Raw genomic sequence first — 25,617 nt, forward strand, 5'->3', positions numbered from 1 at the left:
CCACGGTGTGAATCAGGGAGATAGAGTGATGACAGGACACATACACCAGAAAACTGCCTTCTCATAGATTATTTGGTGTTATAATCCCACTGGAAATTCAGTGGTGGGCTGTTTTTCTAATATGTGCTGCAAGTGCTGGTGAGGAATTGTTCTATGGTTGACACAGAGACATAGATGTCTCCGTTTTATTTTTGTTTTTATCCAGGACACAGGCAAGACAAAGTCACACTCACCAATCACAGACTGAGTGTCACAAGTCTATCACCTTTCTAATTATAAACCGGTGCCTTGACTCTCCAAGAATGGAAGTTTAGCCAGGCCCATCTGTGGCCTAAAATTAGCCCCCACCCCCCAGAAAGGAGCTCTGCCCCCTCTGTAGCTAACACACACACACACACACACACACACACACGCACACACACACACACACACACACACACACACACTTTTCACAATTCACAGCTTCTGAACAAGCATCACACACTACTTGGAGGGCCTGTCTTTCTTTCTTTCTTTCTCCACGTGACAATGGACATTTGAAATATTTCAACTTATTTATATACTTTTGGAAATAACATCAGCTGGCAACACGGCGAGGTAAGTGTTACAGTGTGTGTACCTTTGCTGCTGTTAACACAAACCTTGTAACTTTGTTTCTACTAAGTCTGAGGACATTTATTGAGAAACCATTCATTTTGTGTGTCTATGCATAAAATGCACTCGTATGTGGTTTTGAAGTCATGAACATCACGTCTGCCCTGTCTATGTGTGCTGTATTACTGTGATTTCCTGGTTATTCAGTAACTGTGTCATGTAAACAAACTGCATTGGCTTTGTAGTATATGGTCATGGTAGGAAACTGTCATCAGCTTTCATGGCAAATGTGTTAAGTTGAAGTAGAGGGACCATGTGTAACAAAAATAACTCAAAATGACAAGAGTATTTCAGCTGTGTATGTGTCTGGGTGCATCACCGTCTTTCTCTGTCACTGCAGATGGAAGGGCTTTGACTTGCACTAGCCTGAAGTTACATTATGGTTCTGGGCCAAGCTGTCAACATGAGTTTGATGGACATTTCTAAGATCTTCTCCCTGCTGCAGCCTAAGGAGGAGGATGAGGACAATGAGCAGTGTCAGGCCTTGAACAACGCCGTGAGCAGCGACGACGTGACTCTGCTCTCCGACCTTCTGTCCCAGGAGAGTTACAGGAGGTCTATCAATGCTAGAAGTGGGTGGGGGGTGCCGGTAACACCCTTGCGCACTGCTGCCGCTCTGGGACACCTGAGGTGCCTGGAGTTGCTGTTGGAGCACGGTGCGGAGGTGAGATGCAGGGAGAGCATTTTGTTGTGCAACTTTCAAATTAGGATGATGAGATGGATTTTTGTGAGTGGGTGTGGAGGGGGCGGGTGGGGCACTACAGCTTCGCCTGCTGGTGGGTGTAATGGATCCAAATATTCTATTTAATAACCAAAACATTTCAAAAGCCGGGAAAGGTTCCTACATAGTTCCTGCATAGAGGTGAGATTTTCACCACATTTTACACTTTGCGCATTAAAGGACCAGTCTGTAGGATTCAGGGGGATTTATTGACAGAAACGAAATTATAATATATATAACTGTGTTTTTGTCAGTGTATAATCACCTGAAACTAAGATTCATTGCGTTTTCGTTAGCTTAGAATGAGCCCTTCATATCTGTATAGCGAGTTGGTTCTCTTCTGTGGAGCCCTCCATGTTGCACCACCATGTTTCTACAGTAGCTCAGAACGGACAGACCAATCACTGGCTCTAGGGAGGGCCTTTTGTGTTTTTAAGTTACCTGAAGACCACTGTAGTTTCTCCTACATGCTTGGCTGGATGCCACTAAATCCTACACATTGGTCCTTCAAAGCTGCATGAATTAGTATTTTTTTTAATATGAACTATGGATCAAATGATTATGTGCAATATACAAGAGGTCACTAGTAGTGACAAGCCCACACAAATTATTACCCAAATGCAGTTCACCTCAGTCCTACGCACCCTTTTAGCATGTTTTAGTTCTGGTTTTGGTCCATCTAACTCTGCTGTTATCATCTGTTATCCAGATACAATAGGCAGCTGTTTTCAGTGAAAAAGCTCTGTTAAACTCACTGTACACTAGCTGCCCAGCACCAAGTGACAGCTGGACAAAGTTAGTGGCAAGGTGGTGACCTGTGTAGTACCACTCAAACTATTTAGATCATCAAACCAATTTTGCCTGGATTGTGTTTCCTAGTGCTAAACCATGTTGGTGTTGTACTGTGTTTGAATCCAGATTGACAGCCTGGATGTGAAGGCCCAGACGCCTCTGTTCACAGCTGTAAGTGGGAAACATCTGGACTGTGTTGTTGCTCTGCTGAAGGCCGGGGCCGATCCCAATGGCAGCCAGTACAACAACTGCTCCCCGGTGCTGACTGCCGCCCGGGAGGGTGATGTGGATGTGCTCCGAGAGCTGCTACGGTTTGGGGCAGAGGTGGACGTCAGGCCCAAAGTACCAGAGTGGGCATCCAATGCCACAACCTGCAGGGGGCCCCTTTATATCTCAGCTGTTTATGGACACCTGGACTGCTTTAAACTGCTCCTTCTGCATGGAGCCAACCCCAACTACAACTGCACAGATGAGAAGATGTTGGCCAGGATAAAGCAGCCAAAGACAGTTCTGGAGGTGTGTCTCCGTTATGGCTGTGGGGTGGAGTACATCCAGCTTCTTATAGACTTTGGAGCAGATGTTTATCTACCTACACTGATCATTGACAAGACTACAAAGCAGAATGAAGCTCTGCTTCTACTGCTCAAGGAGAGAGGTGAGACGCTGATGATGGTAGATTCAGTTGGAGCTGTTGTGTGAAATCTCTCGAAATGCAAATGTTGATCCACCATTGTTTTTTCTGTCTCTGCTCCAGTTTGTCCCAAAACACTGATGTCTCAGACTCGGCTGGCAATTCGAAGATGCATCTCCTGTGCTAATAAAGAGCCTGCTATTGACGGTTTGGACATTCCTCTGATCCTGAGAAACTACCTGAAGCATGACACCTCTGAACTCATATGACGATGCCCATGCTAGCATCAAGAGATGTGGCCAGTGAATTCTATTCTTACCTTGCTGCTGTACATTCATCACTGGACAATGGATTTCTAGCTTTGCCATATTTTCACCCCAAGTTGGAAAAGATAACAGACACTCACACAACCAATCTGAAAGTGCACACTGTCTCACATTTTTCTCTGGTTCCTTTAGAAGTCACTGTTCTTGTCCCAGTGCTGTAAATTCTTTTTTTTTTAAATCATTTATATACTTATGAAGATTTAAGTTTGTGACTTCCTGTAGATGTATTTATTAAATAGCTTTAGTTTACATAGATATTTTTAGCTCTGTAAAGCTGATAGAAGTGTCTTCTGCAACCACAAACAACAGATCATCCTGAAGGGCTGCGTCAAGAAAAATCTGCCATGTCCCTGGGCAGTGCAACACCATGGCTGACCACTAGAGACCACAGTAACACTGCACATTGCTCTCGTCCCCACATGAGGCTTCTCATGGGCAGTTTTTATTATCTGTTAATGCCTCTTTGCATAACCTTTAGTGATGTCCTTTTTACAGGCATCTTTACACAATCACATGTAGTCCCACTTCAGCTGCTTAGATATCCAGACTCAAAGAGTGGAGAAGCACTCACACGCACACACGCACATACTGTCTGCATCACACCAGGATGTCTTAGATCTCGCCTGCAAAACAGTCTTGCATCTGTGGACTTCAAAACATTAGGAAGCGGAGCGATCAGCCAGCACTTCAGCATGGCCAACTGGGAGAATATATTTGCATAAGTCTCATTACTTATTGATTACAGTGTAGTTATTTGAAGGGTACAATTTGTGGTTAGAAGTTTGTTGGATTTTTTTTTTCTTTTGTGGCTTGTGAACACCAGTCTGATGATGTTCTTATCTAATCTTGTGTTTTTAATTCTTAGTACGGCCTTTCATTTGTATTATGTCCAGGAGTTAATGTGTCAGCTGTTGGGAATGAGGGCCTAACAAACAGGAAGTGATGTCATACGACAGGAAACCCAGCACAATGCTCTCACTCACACTTTGACGCCTTGACACGCAGTTCTGTAGAGGTTTTATTTTCAACAAAAGTACAGCTATATCAGATATGGATTGATTTTTACAGCGAAGTACAACATATTCCCAGTGCTTCTGATTACATCAAAACATATAATGTACATACAGTTGACATCTCCACTCTCCCATTCACAGTTTCTGGATTGAATAGGCATTATTTTTAAGGTTTTTCATTTCTACAACAAATAATCAAACTCAAAGGGCTGCAAGAAAGAAAATAACAAATGTTTGCATATGGTGACAAAGGATGTGGATAGTGTGAGTAAATTCTCCTGTGATAGGCAAAAATCCAGACCTCAAACTAGATGGTAATATACAATGAATAGATTTGAAAAGTGGGATGTCAGTCTTCTGTTTACCTTGTTGTCACTGAACACCACATCGACATATGGCTCATTGAAGACTCTGTTGTACCCTGACTGTTCTGAAACAACTCGGGACTGCATAACCAACCACAAGGAGTTCCTACTGAAGATGTCGCTATGCTAAAAGTGAGTGAACGCGGTTACTGGCTCATGTACACCCTGGACTAAAAGAAATTACAGAAATCTGAGCAAACTCTGGACAGTCTGCCCACTTGGCTGTCTTGGTTTAATGACCGGAAAGAGATTGAAAAAAAAAAAAAAAAAATCAACTGCTCAGAAGGCTGTCCTCTCAGCTTGCTTTACAAGGTCAGACTGATAATTATATAAGAAAAATAAAACCAATATATACATCCTTTTAACGATGTGGCCAAAATGCTGCTATTTAATACTGCATTCAATAAATACAAGTGAAGAATTAATTTGTACTGTCAAATCATTGTACTTCAAAGAATCATTTGCCATTTGAAACAAGAGCATGATATGAATTGCAATGCAGTACTGTGTGTGTGTGTGTGTGTGTGTCTTCAGGATTATGTTTATTTTTAGCTCATCCCAAGAGGTTTCGCATTTATTCAGCTCTTCTGCTTGACTACAAATCTATACACAAACACCTATGATCGGTGCTAACTCCTATTTGGTTCACTGTTGTCATAGAAAAATTATACCCGTTTTGCCTCAGCTGTTAATGGCGTTCCAAAAAAATAACCAGCAGGTTGGACCATGACAGTGTAGGTTGGAGTCAAAGAAAAGAAATAATAATAATAATAATAATAATAATAATAATAATAAAGGTTTAAGGATATAGTACCCATAATATCTGGGCATGGAGAGCATCAGTGCCTTTCATTTCACCTATCAACAGTTCAGTCTTGGATTCAGCATGAGGAAATGATATTTCCCCTCTACTTGACAATAAATAAAAACAGAAGCTACAACCTGTAAAGTGAAGTGAGCAGGAGACAGGTGGACAGAGAAAAGAACTCCCTTTAGTGAGATGGTATGGGTTCACAAATGAATGGTTCCGTGTTGTGGGAAAAGAAAAAAAAATCCCTTTGGAAGTTAAATGAAACTAAACAATCTGTTAAGAATTGTCTTAAGTCTCATGCAAAATATTGGATGCCACAAGCATGCATTTACCTGGTACTGAGGTCTACCGCACGCTAGAACTGGAACAACATTCGTCTCCAACGCAAAATACCAATATCCAAATATATGATCTGTTCTTTTTACAGTATTTACAGTGTGTAGCTGATAAAGGTAAAATAGATGATTCTTCTTTTGATTCATAACTCACTGTTAATAATATACTTTGAAATGTGAAACCTAACTTTACTAATGAAAATCAGTTTCCTACTATATATTCAAATTAAACCATCTCTCAGCATGTTAAATAGATAAAGGAATTCTATGTAGTTTCTAAACGTCTGAAATAAGAATTAACTTCTTTTTGTGCAATAAAATTACTGCTATGTAAGTGTGATATAATATAATAAGGTGTTTTAAAGTGTTTCAGTCAGACAGCACAGTATCTACTCATATGGAAAAGGCCTGACCTCTAAGTTTCTGTCCGAGTTGATCTCATGCACCGGGGAACGAGGAATTCCCAGTGTGTATGAGAGAGAAAGAGAGAGAGAAAGGAAGAGAGAGAAAGGAAGAGCGAGAGAGAGAGAGTGAGAGTGAAAGAGAGAGAGAGAGAGAGAGAGAGATGCAAGTCCCACACTGAAGGGAAAATACATGACTAATTCAAATCTGCCTGTGAAACTGAATAGATAATCACTAGTGGAATGCTGGAAGGCACTGTTAGATAGCATCTCTCCTCTCCGCAGCAGAACGGGCCAGCAAGTGCGCATGATTATGTGTGTGTGTGTGTGTGTGTGTGTGTCTATATGTATGTGTGTGTGTTAGCCTGCATGCTTGTGTGTGAATGTTGGTACTGGTGGAGGCGTGGAGTTGGGAGGTTGGGTTGTGAGGGGGGTTGCTGGGGATGTGGGGTGGGCGTAGCACGGGACCTGAGGTTATCATGGCCTGGGAACCATATCTTTTTGCTGTGCCAGACGAGGGAATTATCTTCCAAAACAATCTCACTGGGAGCCATCTCTACAGACACCAGCAGCCAACTCACCCATTTCTCAACTTTCTTTACTGAAACAAAACATAAATTACACAACATACAAAGCAATTCTAAGGTCTTTTTCCAATAGGTTATAAGGCCTGTAAGAAGGCAAACAAATGACATAGAACGATATATAACTCTTTCATATCACGTTGCAGTGAATAGTGAAGATATATAATGATATATCACATTGCACAAGTTGTCATACTGTATATGTACTGTCCATCAGGTGATATAATTCAACACAAAATGTACTTCTGTATCTGAGGTCAAAATATGATCACAAACCATGGACAGATGTTTCACTTACATTCCAACTGTAGAAAAGAAAACACCTTCATGATGTGTGTAAATCCGTAGTTTCTCCTTCTCGCTCCTTACGCCTCAGCTGAAGGACTCTATGGCGGAATCTCTCTCACAGCAGCTTTGGGGACTTTTTTTGATGAAACAAATCAATCTGATCAGGCCACAGTCTTTTGCAAATCACTTAACAGTGCCACAGCTGACTGCCAGAACACAGATCTGATCTGGAAAACAATGTGACGGGGAGGGGTGCCAAGATTGTTCAAGCTGCAGCCTTTAGAGATGCATGAATCTGTCAGAGGACACCTGCACGCTACAGATTAAATTCACCTTTCTGCCGTGTCGTTTTTTCAGTGCTGACTGATATAAATGTCCTTTTCATTTATAATTTCTGCCGTTTTTCTGACCATTTCCCCTTGTGCTGGTTTGGGTACTTTCTAATTTCTCACACTGTTCCATTGCTCCGTCTTAAATGAGAGAAAAAGTACTCCTCAGACTGAATATGTGCTGTGCTTTTTACAGTGTGAGCAATACAAAATAATTAAGTCAACTGACGGAAGTCTTTTTTTTGTTTTTTTTACAGCTGATATGAAAAAGATATTATTTTAAAACTTGGCCAATGCATCAACTTCACTTTTTCTCTCTCAGTGGATTTCCGGAGGTAGGCTGTGCTCTTTCCAAACACCCAGTGAGCTGCCAGCACAGTGCTACAGGGGTGGTCTCTGGGGAGAGTGGGGGGGGGAGTGGGGATAGGTAGCCTGCCTATCTCCTGCTCCCAGCTGTTTCATCTGAGCGGCAAGCCCTCCGTCAAACGCAACCCACAGCCCCTCGGCGTGATCGGATGTGAATACCCTGTCAAAAGTGGTTGGTGAAAGGACGTAAATATTCTAGTGATGTTCCGACTATTGATTTGTTCCCTGACCCATCGTATCATAGCCAATGGCAGGTTTCCAAAAGAATGAAGCTCTTCCTCTGAGAGCCACTGACTCACAGAGGCTGAGCAGGTGGGTAGAGCGATAGAGAGGACCAGAGAGGGATGCAGAGAGGGAGGGAAACGCTGTGAACGTCGGACTCGGTGAAGAGAGGCCTACGATATGCAGACAGCTAGAGAAAGGAGGATGGAGCGTTGAGAGTGAGGGCGAGATCCAGATGCAGACATCAGTAGAGCAGAAATGGCCTGACCAGCCTGTGATCAGCGGCGGGATGGATCTAACTCAGAGGTGGCGCTGACGGTTGAGCTTCACAGGTCCTTTGTGCGCCACAGGCCCGTCAATATTCAATCTCACATTCAGAGGAATGCAACAAGCAATCTCACATAGCAGCACAGCAAGATCTCAGCTTTTGGACACAATCATACTCTTGGGAGTGACCTGGCTTGGCCTCGTGTTTCTTTCCAGATGATGGGATAAAAATGAAATCATATAACAATCTCAATAACTCCAGGACATTCAGATGGCGTGAATATGCAGAATCCGAGGGAAGGAGTTCATGACAGCTGACTCAGCTGGAGAAGCATGATAACTAAGAACATTACTAACATATATGAATTGTAAAGTTTTATTTTTTTCTGAATTTTTTAAATCCAAGTCTTCAGTCCTCTTGCTGCTTCAAATCACACTCTATATTGACATTGGTCCTTAACTTCGGAGTCTCTTGTGTATGTGTGTTTTTTGTATTTTTCTTCATCATGGGACATGATCATCCAGTGTTTAGTGCTTCTAAGAAAAATAGCTGGTCCTTCAGAAGAGTCTGTGTATCTCTATTTCTTAAATGGAGCTAATCTACTAAAATTCTGCCAGAAAGGAGCCTGGCCTCTTTTGGATTGACTGAATTCAAAAACCTCTCCTTGTGCCATGTCCTCCGTTACCTCATACTGCCCCGCACTGAGGGGGTCCTGGGGGGGTGGGTATGAGGGGGGCGTGCACCTGTTTACACCTAGGGAGGCAGGTGCAAAAAGAGCAAGAAGGGGGTGTGAGGGGAGAGAGGGGGACAAGGAGGCAGTGCAGGGCACAAAGCAAAAGAGACAAAGAAGGGAGGTGGATAGCAAAGAGGAAACATTGTCAGTATTATATCTGGAGCAGACGCAACAACACAACATCAAGTCATGCTTCCACAAAAAAACAGGCACAAAGACATACGAAATGAGCCTTCAGTGTTAACATTCCTGCATATTAAACCTGAGATATGATACATTATGATCATATGATGACAGCTGAATTGGAAGAAAAGTGGAATTCAGCTCTAGCAATGACACAAGGGAGACTAAAGATGCTATTCAATCAAACTCTGTGGCAGGCAAACAAGAGAACTAACAGATTACATCTGATACAATGATGACACCAAGCATTTGGACAAGGGACACTGTTCCTCCATGTTTGTTGACAGCACTTTGTTTGAATAGCACCCTCAACACTTGAGAACACAAGAGTGGCGAAAATAGAGCCAACAGAAAGCTGTTAATATGCGTTTAACTACAGTCTACAATGTCATTTAGCTACAGTCTACAAGCATCACAACTAGTGTAGCTAGTGTAATTAAAAATTAGATACAATCAATATTTGGAGATGAAATATTCAAAAGTTGCCATGGCATCTTAGAGAAACATGAAAAGATGAGAAACAGTGTCGTTTGTTAGGGTTAAAACACTGTTTTAGCAGTTAGAAGGGTTCAAGGTATTTGTGTTAGTGAAACCTGTTGATTTTGGATAGTCAAGATAATGCTTGTAAACAGATTGGACAGTGACTGCATGCTCCAATGCCAACGTTAATCACAACACCTCCCAATGCTGCTTAGCAGTTGCCATGGCATCTTATTGTGCTAGCTCTAATGAGAACTCTAATGCATATACCTTTATCATTTTCAAACCATGTCCATACAACATGGCCCTCTTTCTCAAGATGAAATCTATAAATGAATCTGAAATTCAAGAGAGTACTTCACCTTGTGCCAGCCATGTACACATACAGCACTTAGAAACACACAACATTTACTTCTGACAGACATCTACAGGGATCCTAACGTCAGAGAGAACATTCCAGCAGTGGTCATTGGTTAATCAATACCTTAATGGATGGTCATGCTTATTGTGAAACTGGCAATAGCAAGAACATCAGTAATGGTAAATGTACAAACATCTAGCCTAGCACTAAAATGGCTAAATCTTAAAGGATGATACCAGCAGTTTGAGCATGTGGGTCCTCTGTCTTTGTGACTCTGTCAGGATCGAGCGTCCTTGAATAACTTGTTTGACATGTTTTTCTGTTACTGAGATAGCTGGTAACTGCTGGAGTTACTGCTGTTGTATTTATACATACAGTATGTTGTGTTACAGAAAAAAATAAAAAATTCAAAACAACATAATTATTCCATTTTCTCGTGACTTTAAAGTGTCAGGTCACAGTGGCACCAGCGGGATTATATTTCATAGTACACACAAGACCTGGTGGTCTGCTTATAGGCTACCTTTAGGTTTTCCAATAGGGTCGCCACCCATCTCATATAATACACGATCGTCTGTATAATACGCAACCGTTCTGTATTTGAAGATATAATGCTGCGTCCTGTATTGATTCAATAAAATTTGTCTCATATCCTGTGCTGTGAATAATGTAATATCAAGTAAAACCAAACTAGTTAGAGCCTACAAGTGGAATGGAGAAGTTTATCAATGACCGGTAGACTAGCTTTGTGTGCTGTGAGAAAAAAACATGCATGGTTACCTTCAACACAGAAAAGTAACCATACAGTTTGGTGATCCTATGGCTCGCCTGGCAGAGCACAGGTCTTTAAGAAAGTCTTATATTTAACCGCAGCAGTCCGGGTTTGAGTCCGACCTGAGGCCCTTTGCTGCATGTCATCTGATTTCCTCTCTAATACTAATTGTAAAGCAGTAGCACACAGCATTTTTTGTTACACTTAATATTTTTGGGAAAAATATTTGAAAAAGTCGGCATTAAGCAGGCGACAGATTCGCTAATTTAGCTAAATAGACAAATAAAATCATTTTTAAAAATGTATGCACAGTGGGTACAGAATTACAGCTGCTGGCGCCACTGTCAGGTCATTCAATTGTGCTGGATTACACAATGCAGTTGTAAAGTAAAGTCTCCTTGTTCTACAATTTAGATGCTGTAATAAAACTACACAACACCTGTGCACCCCTGAAGTAAGTATAAACTTACAAGATTGAGGAGTGTTTTTTTTATGAAGGGTATTCTTTGACAATCTGGATGTTACTGGAGGTGAAAAGCACCAACAACCACCCTAACTCAAAAAAAGAAAAAAATGCAAACAGTTGTCTGAGGTATGAAATCATGTGAAGACAAGCGTGACACAAGACCCGCATGTCATGAGCACTGGTATCGCCCTTTAAACTCAATAGTTCATGCAAACAGCCCTCTGTCTTTTCATTGATGCTTAACAGCTGCTTTACAACTCATATCAAGTCATCCTCATATATGGGCTGACAGACATTTAACTCAAAGGAAAAATATTGAAAGTAATATAGTGTAATGAGACGACATGACTTTTCTAGCTTACTTAGTACACGGCTAGTCTAGATCCATTCATAAACAAAGTGTGCGTGTTTAAAAAAAGTGTAGAAAGTGAAAAAAAAAAGAGCAGGTTAAGGGAAGAGTAAACAGCGATGAGAAGACAGAGCACAGCAGCGAAGAAAAAAAAAAGGAAATCACCTGATATCTTCTTGTTGCCTCACCTTTCTGTTTGGTCACCTTTCTCACTGTCATGGCCGCCTGCCGCTTCTGGTACTCAGAGATCTCAAAACCTAAACAACAGTGAGATTGTACGTTGGACAAATGTTCCACAGATTGTATAAAAAAAGACATAATAAGTTTCAAGAGGTTGCCTTTTACTTTGGCTTAAGAACAGCTAAAGCCTTGTTTAGCTTTAACTTCTCAAAATAAAAGCACAAAAAACACATTTTGACCATGACCCAGCCAATCAGAGCTAAGGCCTGACTGTCACACTCACTGTTCATTATACAGGGAAGCTAAAGAAAAAAATCCCCATGTACTGTGTTTCAGGAAACACAACATGATGGAAGCTCCAGTATCCATTGTGAATGAAAAGCACCTCCCTGCTTTCCAAACAGGGAGGTGCAGAGATGTGCGTGACTAACCGATTTTCTCATCCTCCTGCACCATCTTCCTCTCCTCGTGGAAGGCCCTGAGCCAGCGGATCTTCTCCTCCGGCTTCTTGGCCAGGAAGATGTGGATCTCCTCACTGTCTTTGTTGCACAATTTGAAGGCGTTCTTCACGCTGACGTTGAAGTCATCGTCACGCCCGTCTATGGCATCCCGCACCTCGTAGCGATCCATGTCGATGCGGCCCTTGTAGTACAGGATGTCCCGGCGTATCAGATCCTGGGTAAGAGGAGAGGAGGTTGTCCATTAATATATTTGTGTGTGTTTGTGTGTGTGTGTGTGCTGAACCTTAGAGGTGTCAACAAGCAGCCTTCCGTTGGTGTCCTGAGAGCCTGTCTTATGCAACCTCTTCCATCTGCTGCCCAAACATACAAACACCTTCCACACACATTGCAGAAAGCCAAATTTCTCAGTAAATCTGCTCCTCACTAGAGATCACAAAAAATGAAGAGGTAAGAAATACTATTTTAACAGAGGCTTTCCCAATCTAGTGCACTATAACACAACAAGTTTATAATGCTCCATCTTTGTTGACAGACTTTATTAATATCGTTTTTGATTGTATAACCACTGTAGCCTCATAAAATATACAAAACAACTATGTAAATTAATTGATCATCAACAACTTATCTGCCAATTAGGGCTGAATGATATGCAAAGAAATCATATATATATTGCATTTGTCATATGAGTCACGATTTTTTACATTTTCATTTTTACAATTTAACGATTGTAATGTGATTTTTGTTGGGTCTGTACCAAACAAGCATGTTCCTTTAAATCTGGAGATATGGTTTATAGGCCTCTGTAGCACCACAACACTTTGTTTATGGTCTGTTGTGACACATTTACCTTTGTCCAAAAAACTGCAGCTCCTGCGATTTAGGCATTGCACTTGGCCATATTGCAATTTTGATAACATTAAATAAAGTTATTGTGCAGCCCTACTGCCAACTATTAATAGATTAAATGTTTGGTCTATAAAACATCACAAAAGAGTTAAAAAGGCACATCATATTTTCCTACAGTTCAAGGTGATGTCTTTTAATTTGATGAAATTGAAATTGACTGTCATGTAAGACAAAGAAAAGCAGCTAATTGTCACACTAGAGAAGCTGTGCACACACTTTTGCATGAAAAATGAGTTATATTGATTAATCAATAATCAAAATAGCTGCCAAGTGATTTTCTGCCAGTCAACTAATCAATTAATAACTGCTTCTGCTCTTCATACATTAAGCACAAACAAGCACAACTTGATGTCACTTCATGTAACTTGCAGGAAGAAGACTGCCACGTAAAAATAAATCCGCATCATGACCATAGCCTCAGGACCAAATAACATCCAGTGCCAAGGTCAAGGAAGGGAAAATAAAAAAGGAACAGGGATGTTTTAACAAGCATGCACAGACAAATCCCCATTCATGTGCTGATAAGGAAGAGATGAGAGGAAAAGATGGAAGCCTACATGCAATGTGCTACTAACACACCCTGAGGGCTGCCATTACACATGTTGCACTGAGGACGCTGAAGTAGGAAGTGTAGAACAAAGACTACAGTTCATAATGTGGTGTGTCTTGCAGATTTGGACTTTATTTATTGGACCAGAGCAGCTTACACACGTGTGTGCAGACATACTGGAGTTCATCTCTGGTGCCAGAGATGTTCACATGTGATAAGAGGGGGGAGGATGACGACAGAGGGAAAGATAGAGACACAAAAAGACAGTGTATTAGTATGTCTTATTTTCTTTTTTTCTGCGCGTGTGAAATGGTGAAATGATTGTTCCTCTTTCTGTACACGTGTGTGAGCGTGTGATGAGGCAGTTATTCAGCCTCTGCGTGTTTTTGTGCGTAAGTGTCTGTGTGCATCTGTGTCTTTGTGTGCATGTACTGCTGAGTCTAGCCGAGCGTGAACATCCGTCTGACAGGAGAGCACAGCCCTGGTGCATTAGAGTCCAAACTACCACAGCTCCATTTTGTGAAAGGTGCTGAGGAGTTGAACGCTTCTTCACTGAGCACTGGTGTGTCTCATACAGCATTATGTAATCTATTTGCAGCTCTTGAGTAAGGCTGAAGAAGTCACATTGTCTTCAACCATCTCTGATACACTGAAGCACAACTTTCAAGACAACAGGCTGAGGGTGAGTTTTAGCTTATCAGCCCGTTTTCAGCCAACAAAGTCTTCAAATAAAAGATAGAAAGTGAACAGAGAGAGAGAGAGAGAGAGAGAGAGAGTGAGTGATAGTACCTACCTTCTTACAGAGGACCAGCTGGTGATCAAAGAGGAAGAAGACTCGCTGCTGGCTGCGTCCATACGGCTGATAGATCCATGACAACTCCCCAGTGTAGATGAGCTCCGAGCTCCTGTCCAAGATATCATCCCCCTAGACACACACACACACACACACACACACACACACACACGCGTGCGAATGCAGATACACAGTAACTAAATGAAAAGAAAACTCCTGGCACAGCAAAGATCAGTTTACTCCTCTCATCCTGTGAAAACAGGTGTGTGTTATCTGTGGCTGTGAGGGAGCTTTGTCAAGTCTGAGGAATTTACCTCAGTGATGTCATAGTGATGTCATCAGGGAGATCTCAGCTTGGACTTGGAAAATATATTTGTTTTTTACAGTTAGTCTACTTTACGAACTGGGACATAGCATTATTAACACATGGCTGGGTTGCACGCAGGGGAGGTGTCACAAAAAAATGCTATCAAGTTGCATTATGGTGCTGCATTTTTCTCAAAATGGTCAAAAGAACGAGAAACAACGCTGGACACTTGGTCGCCATCAGTCGCCAGTGGTTGCCATCTTGGCTATAGTGGAAGGGGATGGAAAATAAATGGGTGGGCAATGTAATTTCAAACTTCAAATTTTCAAACTTGTGAAAATGGCGGCTGAGGAAAGAGCACACATTGTTGGCGCCAATGGCCTCATTTCCATGTTGCATGAAAAAGTTCGACACACAGGAAAGTAAATTGATCATTTTTAAGTCAAGTGAGAAATATTTTGGCAGATGACAGTCATGGTCAAATTTTGAGATTGCATTTTCCTGTAAGTGCCTAAGACCACCCTGTCAAAATTCATGCACTACCTCAGTACATAGTTCACAGAGTTTGCTACATGTAAGTGCACTAACAGAAGTAAGAAAGAATTGAGACACAGTGTAAAAATTCAAGATATCTCAGCTTCTGCTGCATTGATTTTGACATTTTTTTTATTTTATTTTTTTAATGTGTCTCTTACAAGGATCCTAACTTTGTTAAATATAACTTTTGGAATACCTCTTTAAAAAATGTTGAAAATGCATTATATATTAAACAGTCAGTCATCCGATGCAGGGTTATGTCTTGGTCTAAAAGATGTCCTTTCATTTTGTTAAAAAGAAAACATTTTAAAAATTTAAATCCAAGCATAATAAAAAAGATGATGTTTTCCTAAAGCATACTTGAGATTGTTTAAAACTGCATCTAGCGAAGGCCTCCTATCTATGTCTGAGTCTGAAAGCCTGACAGTCAAGGAAATTTTTTAAATAAGTTTGTTAAAGGCAAAATATTAAGGAATTCACAGATGACGTAAACATTTTAAACACATATACAAACACAAAGGCAACTTGAAGTTGGGTAAAACTGTCTAGGTTTGGTGATACATAGAGTAAAATGTAAGTCCATCCATCCTTAGGCAAAATCTGTATCAAAACATATGGACTAAAGACAGCAGACCAGCTTGAGCCAGTAAAACCACACCACAGTCAGGATGAGCACTTACCTCCCAGTCCAGAACAGAGGCTTGCCACTGGGCGATCTTGTCGATGTTCTCCAGCCTCCTCTTCCTCTCGTTTATCTGCTGAGTGACGTTCCGCATTACTGCCAGGGCCGCTGCCACGTATCGATAGTCACTATGGATACAATTTACAATGTAAGACTGTAATGTTGTCAGTAGTAGTACAGAGTAGCCTATTAAAGACAGGGGTTATAAACTCAAGTAACAGCAGTAAGTCTGCTTGAGCACAGTCAAAATAACACACCACTATTTAATTCCAATCAGCCATTTTCTCTGACTACAGTTAACTCTGACTGCGTCTTTGCTAACTGAGCTGGATTTATCCCTCTGGCTTAGATGTGCTACGGATCCAATCCTCACTTTGGAAGATAATGCGTGTGTGTGTGTGTGTGTGTGTGAGTGTGACAGTGTTGTGTGTGTGACAGAGAGCAGGCCTATATCTGGCAGATTCTCCACAGCTCCTAACAGTCAAACACTGTGATCTGGCAGGCCTCGCTGGCAGAGCTGGCACCTATCCCTCTCTGGCTGGGAATGCGTGGTTTGTGAATGACCTGGAGCTGGCTGAGACACGCTGAATCACTTACACCATGTTTCTGTGGGTTTGCACGCATGAGTTTGCACATCTGGATGCTCGCATATGCGTCTGTTCACGAGAGATCATCTGCAAATGTTTAGATTGTGTGTTGTTCTTCTGTGCTGTGCATGCAGCTTGTGTAACGCTGATGCTTGTATGTGTGCCAACAAAAGCCCAAATTCATATTTAATCTACAATTCATTTATATACTGAGTTCTACACAATGATCCCAAGGCCATGAATTGATATGAAAATGATCTGACTTGCTTATGAAATGCCATACTGTTGTACAGATTCCTTCCATTAAATGTTGTCCTCTAAAACATTCACAGAAAACTGGTAAAACCAGAGCCAAACAACATTTGTTTCAGTTCATGCATGGACGAGCGCTGCTTCAGCAGAATAAACCCAACACCTGCAACAGCTGCACAACAACACAATGCATCTGGAACACAATGACACACCAGTAATAGATTCTTTTTGGAAACAAATGAACTGCCATCATCCAGCAACACATTCAGCAGATTAAATGTGATCTCGGCCACAGCGTACAGTACCTGTGCTCCTGTGCAGTGTATTTGAGAAGCTCGGCCAACTGGAGTGGATATTTGCAGATTTTCTGGACAGGGGTGAGCAAGAAGCCGTCTATGGCAATGTCAATCATTTGCTGGAGGAGGCGACAGGCCTCGAAGAAGTGCTGGTACCTGCCATCCCTCATCAGCTTGCTCAGCTCCATGCAGGCATCCAAGTGGTTGTTACAGTATTCTGAATAGATCCAAAATCCATCTTGCTGTAGAGTAAAGGAGCACAGAGGTACATGATCAATGAATCCTCTTTTCAATAAAACATGCTGGGGAGAAGCCGATATGTACAGGAGAACGGCTATGGTTGCTAAAATTCTTATTAGAGCTGTTTTCTCAAGATCATGACTTAATTATCTCGTTATCTGGAGATAAACTATTTGCTTGTGACTTAATTATCTCCAAAACTTAACTGTTATCTCAAGATGACGAGATAATTAAGTTCTGATCGTGAGATAACAGGCCTAACACAATTATTAGCAATTATGCCTGCTCTCAGCTGGACAGTGTGTAAATGTCTGTTAATTTTTCATCCTAATTTTTATCAGTGCTAAAAAAAGGGAAGCCACTTATGATAGCACTTTAACTTACGTGTTCTAAAAAACATGGTCCAATTTCAGAGAGGTGCGGTTCCTCTGTGTTGTACTGTTTCTCCAAGTCTCTAACAAAGCCCATCTGGAAGCGGTAGATGTCCTCGATGTTGCCAAAGATGACCTTGAGCTGGTCATCATTGAACATGTCCACACGCTTCCTGCACTGGCGCAGGTAGCCCTGCAACAATATGGGTTACAATGACTGTGAGGTTTTCAAAGAAGATGCACAGTTTAAGTGCCAGCTCCTATGTTGTGATATGGCTGCAAGACTGAATCAGAAAATGCTGAAGAAATGTGCAATTTACTCCTTTGTCTCTTTCATCTCATCACTCTCAATCCTGGTTTTGTTAATTCTTTGTAGAAAAAACATGTTAAAGCATTCTCTGAATATAATCCATTTGAATTAAAATGAACTATGACTCTCTAGAAGCTTTTATAGAGTCAAATACAACTTTGTGTAGGTTGAACTGTGGTCCCAATTTGTCAGTCCAATTCTTGTGGTTAATTAAATGCCCTGAAGCTTTGGCCCTGAAGCTTTGGCACACCCTGAGGCTTTGGAAAAGATCTGCTGTAAGTGGTAGCTTTCTGCTATTTCACACCCCACCACCCCGAATTCTCTCTGTTGTCTTTGTGAAATACACACGCTAAGGCTTTTTGTTTTATTTCTTGAAGTCAAGCTTAATCCAAATAATCAAAATTAAAGCAGTGATGAGAAATGTGATGTGTGGACTGATGAAGACCAAAAAAATACAGTACAAATGATTGTGTGAGCATATGTTGTACAACAAAAATAATATAAAATATAGTTGGTTGGTCATGCCTGGAAATCTTAATGCCTGTTCATTAGTTCACATTAACTTCATACAACAATCATTTAAGTTTTATTCCCGTAGCTATTTGTTTCTGCTGTAAATCAGTTATCATGTGGCACTGCTTCCTTTTGACTTCTTGATTTTAATGTCATAAATATAAATTATATACATACATTAAAGCTTTTTGTGAGTCAATGTAGCCACCTCATTTTATTTCAAACCGGGACAGAAGAGCAGTCATTGTGGCCTTTGGGATAATCATCGGATAAAACTGTTCCATGTGAGATATAATTGCTTATAGAATAAATACTATCTCTGTACTGTACATGCATACATTTATTAGGCTGCACAATGCCATGTTGGTGAAAGATTTAAATTAAAAAATATATGATTTCCAAGAATTAAGAAATGAAATTGTTAAAATATTTAAATGTTTGGTAATAATAATGGTTATGTCTAGATTTTAGATTCTGATTTAAATGTGGGTGTGTCCTGTTTTGAATCCTTATAAGGTTATAAAGGTTATCTATGCTGAAATGTAAGAAATGGCAAAAGCTTTTGTTTCATTTTATTAGGTGTGAATAGTAGCTTGTCACTTCGGCATGATTCATAAGATAATGATAAATTTAATCTGAACCAGATCGCCCCAAGTGTGGCTGTTGCCACTATTGTGTACAAATGACATATTGTGTTTTCATATTTAAGAAAAAGACCAATATTTTTGGACTGTTTTAGAATCCAAAGAAAAAAAATGTCTAGAAAAAAAAGTGTGAATGTGGGAGTGTTAAGAAATCATACTAGACCCTTGTGTAGCATCAAATTGCCGCTTCTCTCTCATGCTTCAGTTCCTCACCATTTACCTTTGCTACTGTACCTTGGTATTAAAGCACGGCCTGGAACAGCAGTATGCACAGTAAGCATGTGTGTATGAAAGTGTTGTAGTACCTCACAGATGTCTTTGAGGTGTTTTATGTAGTGTCTCTCTGTGCTCATGATCTCATTGATGACATTAGCTCTCATCTGGTCTCGGTTCTGGAGCGGCGACCCAAGACACAGGCAGTCATTGGTTGGGTCCAGGTGTCCGTTCTGCACCTCGCTGGTTCCCTCGGCTGGCTCTGCTCCCCCGTCCTCCTGGTTCACCCACAGCTGGAGACAAACACACACATACACACACAGAGAGCCACACACACATGCACTTGAATATGAAATGCATACGGTTAAATAATAAGTGTATCAATCTGATGAAAAAAAGCATTAGTAAACAGATGTGTTAAGGTATTAATATCACAAAATATTTCCCATAAAACTGGTAACACTCACTCTTCATGAGCATGAATGCACATATCACACACACATCCACACCACATACATAAACATCTATTTCACACACACAGAGCTTCATTTAGAGGGTGTCTGGTAGTTTGGACAGTGAGTCAGACTCTTGGTCCAGTATGTCAGAAAGGTGCAGGACAAACTGCCAAACACTCCAGAGTTTAAAATAAGCCTCTTTCCTCTTTCTGAAACTGGTGCCCAGAGGATATTTAATGCCCAACTCTGGCCCTGTGTGTGACTCAAAGAAAATAAAATCTCCCCCTGCACATATGCATGCATACACACACACACACACACACACACACACACACACAACATCAGGATTTCTTCACGCAAGCATGCTCTCACCAACACTCACACACACACACACACACACACACACATCCCCATACATAGTGTATTCCACTCTCGCTCATAGAAAGGGCCAAGTGAGCGTGGTTTCAGATGCCCAGCAGCCAACACCTGATGACACACAGTTTGCCAAGAGAACATCAAAGAACCGACGGGTAGAATGCCAAACACAAGATGAGAAATGCAGCGCCACAGACAAGCAGAGTGACGGGTGGTAGAGCACTGACTGCAGACGAGAACTAGTAGCGCAGCATTAAGACTGAGAAATAGTCAGAGTCAATAGTAAATACTGAGTACTGAAGAAAATGATCCATATTTGAAATGGAAACAACCATGAATGTTAACAGGAGTAATGATTCCAAAATCCATCTAATTCTATGAGAATGCGCTTGTTGAATTTGAGTATAGGCCATCAAGAAGTCATTTAACATTATCTTTACTTTTGACTCATCAGTTCTGCCTCTCTATCGACCCCGTTGAGGATGATGTGATAACGTCATGGGAACGTTAATGTTTGGTAATGTCGAGGGTACGTTGCGTGGACAGACTGGAGCGGGCGGGTGGGCGGGCAGGCTGGATGGGTAGATGAAGCTGGGAAACGCACCTTTGACGTGGTGTTTTGGAACCGTGGAGTTGCTATGGGGTTGATATAGAAAACCTGTTTTGTTTGGGGCTGAGGAGGGTGGGGTTCCACCTTGGAGAGAGAGAATGACAGAACAAAAAGATACTTTTTGGTTGACAGTCAGTCAGCCTGTCTGCCCTGCCCTCTCAGGAGTGAATATGGAAGGGTGGACAGGTGGGAATGGCCATGAGAAGTGTCTTGGGAGGGAAGGGGAGGGGAGGGGTTATCTGCTGTGCAAGCCTCCACCTACAACAAGGATGCTAATTATTCAATAATTTAAGGGAAAGAGGAATGAAATAACATACAGTAGCTGGTTCAGTCCTCTATGTTGATGCAGTGTTGGGTTAAGTTGAGCTCAGATATGGGTGATATTATATAATCACTATGTAAAGTGAACACGTTGTATATTTAAGTGGATTTCAAGGATAGGAGTTGAAGGTGATGCCAAACTAATAAAAGGGGGCTCATCAGCATCTTTGTTTCGTTGTCCCTGAACACCAGATAAAGGTTCTTAGCTTGCTGTTCTCTGATCTCTAGGGTATTATCTATTGTTAAAATAGAGCATTAGTCAACTGTGTGTATCTGTGTGTGGAGCAAGCATATTAGTGTGTGTTTTTGTGCATATGACAAGATACTTGTGCATGTGCACCTCCCAGTATGTTTATTTATCAGCTTTCATGCATATGTTCATGTGCCTCTATTTCTGTATGTGTGTGGGTGTGTGTTGTGTCTATGGTCGCTGGCCAGCCATGGCTGCAGCTAACTCACCCGTACAAAGCTGGCAGGGAACCATCCTTCCTCCTCATCAATCTGGCCCCACCACCAGTCCTTGTTGGAGGCGTCCAGCACCTTGATGACGTCACCGGCCTTAAACGCCAACTCCCGGTCCGCCATGGTCACATGGTCCCATACCGCCTCAGCATTGACGATTGAACCTCCACTTATCAACTGGAGAAATAGGAGGGAGAGACAGGCGATAGCTTATGTTTTATTCTCATTAGATGAAGCCACTGTTGTGGAGACACCACTAAAAAAAAGCATAAACATCACTGTAGACACTGACCAATAAATACGGACCCACGTGATCTTAAACAGCATATAAATCAAATTTGAAAGTGATTGTAATACAGTACTCAGCCTCATTTTGGCCTCAATTTGTGTAAATTCTTGTTGTTAAACCCACTCAGATTACTAATGGATGCAAATACACACCCTCAAAGCCAGGGCCCACTGGCAGCTTAGGGATTGCAAATAGAGCAACACAATAGCTAACACAGACCACAGTGTACAACACAACAAAATACGACAACACAAAAAAGGCAGAGCCATTAGTGGAGAAACAACAGTGTTCAGAAGCACAGCACCAATCTCCACACAGGGATGGTAATTGGCCCATTATGATATTAGAATAATTACATGTGTTAATGTAATATAAATGCTGAGGAGCAAACAAATGTGAAGGGATAATCTCCCTTCCTTCATGCTGTCACTAAGGCTTGTTATTTTATCTGCAGCACAGTCTTTGACAAAACATGGAAGGATGACTCATCATATCTTTTCTATTGATTTTAACACCATGAATGAATAATGTGGACATTATGCGACGCTTAAAATAAGTGTTGAAATTGTGCAACTGTGTGCATGTACATTAATAGAGTGTTATTTTACGTGCATGCACCGGATACAGGCTGTAAGTGCATGGGACCCTGTCAGGTGATCAGTATTCTTTCCGGGGTTTTAGAGGCTAAAGGTTGTTCTCATTAAAGGACAAGAGACAGCGGACAATGTTCCTGAGAAGGACCTGAGTCAGACATCATCCATCTACCAAACAGCACCACTATCCATCACACTGGGGGCTTAGCTTTGTCACCTTGCACATGCACTTGCATACGCACACTTGTGCACACTCGCACGTGCAGCCACACTTTTGTATGCATTAAACCTGTGTATGCATCTGTGGCACAGCTCCAACTGTTTGTTCCAATTGTTCTCTCCAAAGTAGTGTTCATCAGCATTCTCCAGTCCAGAGCTAACCATGCATCCAGTCCCTGGGGCTGTGGGCAGAGCAGCCAGCGCTAACCAAGCCTGACAGGAGCTGCTTAGGCTTTAGGTAAGGAGTTATCAAAAGCCTGAAGACAGGTTTGTCACACGGATGGACATGAAATTAGTTCTTTACTTGTATTAAGGCTTTTGCATATTAATATTGAGCTCATATTATTTTTCAAATGGAGCAAGAGATATTTTCCCTCAGTCCTTGAAGATTGCTTTGCCTGTTATACAACGAAATCCCTAGATGAGAAATCCTTTTAATATGCACCTCATCACTCCAGCACAAAAATGCTATTCTACCTTCCTGCTGATGCGGTGTATTTGGAGGAGTGTTCACGAGAAACAGCAGATTGTGTGTGTATGTGTGTTTGTTTGTATCATCCAACAACCCCCCCCCCCCCCCCCCCCCCGTGAGGATCTAAGCTCTCAGACTCAGCAGCTATGTTGCCCCTTCAACCTGAAGACAAGCATACCTCCCTGATGGTTTATTGAGACAGCTACAGGGGATATAAGCCAATCAGGGCTGAGGAGTGAACATAGGGAGGGACGTCCATGCCTGGAAGGGAAAGAACAGCCGTAGTCATGGCGACAGATGAGGATGCTTCACTGGTATTGACAAGATGATGGGATGAGGCAAGGACACTTCAGGATGCACCAGAATATTTCCAAATTTAGGTGTGTGAGTGTCTCTGTTCTGGAGTGGACGCACACACAAAGAGTGAGCCACTGAATAAATGTAATATCTGCTTTTAACATGACAAACCAATCACATTACAGCGTTCACCAACATTTTAATTTCCATGTTAATGTAAAATGTAATAGTGTAGGCCTCTGCATGCAGATTTTAGATCAAAGACGTCTTTGAGTAGGATGATTCAATCAGGTATCACATAGTGCTGGGAGCTGGGGTAACAATAGCTCCAGCCTATATCTCAAAGCTCTCCACTACAGGAAGAGAGGAGGATTACTGCAAAAACATGTGTCACGCTGCCATGGAAACAGGACCAATGAATAGTGCTCAAAAAGATTAAAAAATCATTGTTGATTGAGGATATGGAATTTGATTTAAATCATTTATTGCACAAATGGATAGTTACAAAAAAAACAAAAAAACATGCTGGCAGAACTAGTTGAAGCCAAATCAGTTCTGCTTGACTGTCACCATCTGACATCAGGACCTCTGTCTGAAACAGCACCCATAGAACAGATGAGACTTGGCAGTGAGCACCCCCACCCCCCCCCTTCACATCACCCCCCCAGCACCACTCCATTTTCAGCCCCATTCACTCCAAGCACAATCTCTCCAGTCCCCATCAATCTGCTGTAATATGGGCAACAGACAGAAAGAGCGAGGCAGAGAGAGAGAGAGAGGGAGATAGAGATCCATTCACAGCCAATGTTCCTCCTTGCTCAGTTCTCTCCTTCCCCTCATCCTTCCATCTTCCTAATGAGATCAGCACTGCCCTCTCCAATACATTGCATCCTTTTTCCCTCTACATGTCTGAATAAATTAAAAGCATTACATAATCAATCTTCCCAATTCCTGCTTTAGCACCAGCCCATACCTAGCTTGATCAAATGGCACACAGACACATAGAAGTCTTGCCACAATACTCATTATTATTACCTGTGTGTCTACCAGCTGTAATGACCTATGTCATCATTATGGTTACAATGCAGTTACAACATCAAAGATCAGAGGGTGAAACTGCCGTCTTTCAATTGCAAAAACCTGTATTTGGGTCAATGCAAATGAATGCAGAGGAATCTACCCCTATACATGGAAATATATGACAATGCTTTCTCTTTCATGTTCAAGCACACACATGGAGACTGACAAGGAAATTTGTAAGAGTAAAAAGCCGATTCATTGGCTTATATCATCTTTGCAGCACAACACATCAGCATTCACTGCACTGGCAGCTCCACTGCATTCCAACATCCTCCTCTATCTCTAGCCATAGCACAGCTGCACCAAAGCACCTACAGCATCCCTGAGCAAAAACACACACACACACACACACACACACACACACACACACACACACACACACACACACACGCCGCCTTTAGCCAGCCTTACCATGTTTGTGGCATGTAACTGTTCAGAGAGTGTATGCATGGAGAAGTCCGGTTCATACAATCATGATAATTAAATCCTTTTTGGAAGCGGTCGAGGTGCTGGTCCTCCGTAAGAGCTGAGCCTGAGATGTCGAGTAACAAGGTGCTGTATTCCAGAAAGAGGCTTCTCTTTCCGACGCACTGAGTGAGTCTCACGGTCCGTCCTCCCTGTGTCTGCCAACCCTGTTATGTAATACACTTATACCCTGAGTCTGGGAGCCAATCAAAGATGCTCTGCCTAAAAGCGGTGAGAAATACACACACGTCTTCACACACACACTGTTGTCTTGCTCACACACACCATCCGCACATTGACACTTCTGACTGCACAGCATTTAACAGAACTCTATTAGAAGGCACCTGCCCTGGAGGGAATACAAATGTGTGAACACCTGGGACATGAGCAGGACTCAGATTCAAAGAGGAACCACAAATAACACCCACCCAAGACTAGCTCACACACATACACACACACATGTTCATATGTTTACATGTGATCACACATCTGTAAGCAGCACTGTGTTATCACTGCCAGCCAAATGAGCCATAACCACTACAGTATATAACATTATGATGTGATGTTTACAGTCCTGTGGGGGTCCCTGCAAGGAAATCTGTTTATGCCTTCTGCCACAGTGATGAAAACACCTGCCCACATGCCACAGCATGTGATGGAGGTATCTATGTTCATAATACATGGCCA

The 25,617-nt window shown here is 41.8% G+C and overlaps 2 protein-coding genes across 8 annotated transcripts in view; one reads left to right on the forward strand and one right to left on the reverse strand.

The window, feature by feature from the left end:
- The first annotated feature begins 404 nt into the window (after positions 1–404).
- Positions 405–4,923, forward strand: LOC139605618 (ankyrin repeat and SOCS box protein 12-like). Its single transcript, XM_071457260.1, has 4 exons — positions 405–597; positions 995–1,318; positions 2,294–2,822; positions 2,922–4,923. Exons 2-4 carry the CDS (start codon positions 1,034–1,036, stop codon positions 3,065–3,067), a joined length of 960 nt encoding a protein of 319 aa, XP_071313361.1. The 5' UTR covers positions 405–597; positions 995–1,033; the 3' UTR covers positions 3,068–4,923.
- The window catches only part of arhgef9a (Cdc42 guanine nucleotide exchange factor (GEF) 9a), a 43,033-nt gene continuing 21,540 nt past the window's right edge, over positions 4,125–25,617 (reverse strand). For 4 of the 7 annotated variants that reach the window (XM_071457256.1, XM_071457253.1, XM_071457259.1 and 1 more), the window contains 10 exons: positions 21,513–21,692; positions 20,727–20,816; positions 19,385–19,585; positions 17,626–17,805; positions 17,011–17,243; positions 15,865–15,994; positions 14,341–14,472; positions 12,062–12,305; positions 11,639–11,707; positions 4,125–8,859 (listed from right to left, as the gene is read on the reverse strand). In XM_071457256.1, coding sequence (XP_071313357.1) covers positions 8,684–8,859; positions 11,639–11,707; positions 12,062–12,305; positions 14,341–14,472; positions 15,865–15,994; positions 17,011–17,243; positions 17,626–17,805; positions 19,385–19,585; positions 20,727–20,816; positions 21,513–21,692 — 1,635 coding nt within the window. In that variant the 3' untranslated portion in view covers positions 4,125–8,683. Of the gene's footprint in view, positions 8,860–11,615; positions 11,708–12,061; positions 12,306–14,340; positions 14,473–15,864; positions 15,995–17,010; positions 17,244–17,625; positions 17,806–19,384; positions 19,586–20,726; positions 20,817–21,512; positions 21,693–24,876; positions 25,333–25,617 lie in introns of those variants that run through there. The other 3 variants (XM_071457258.1, XM_071457255.1, XM_071457254.1) reach the window with 3 other exon arrangements.

The sequence above is a fragment of the Trachinotus anak genome, unplaced genomic scaffold (assembly GCF_046630095.1).
Source record: "Trachinotus anak isolate AG129_WGS33_773 ecotype Australia unplaced genomic scaffold, CSIRO_AGI_Tana_v1 ptg000021l, whole genome shotgun sequence".
NCBI classification, from domain to species: domain Eukaryota; kingdom Metazoa; phylum Chordata; class Actinopteri; order Carangiformes; family Carangidae; genus Trachinotus; species Trachinotus anak.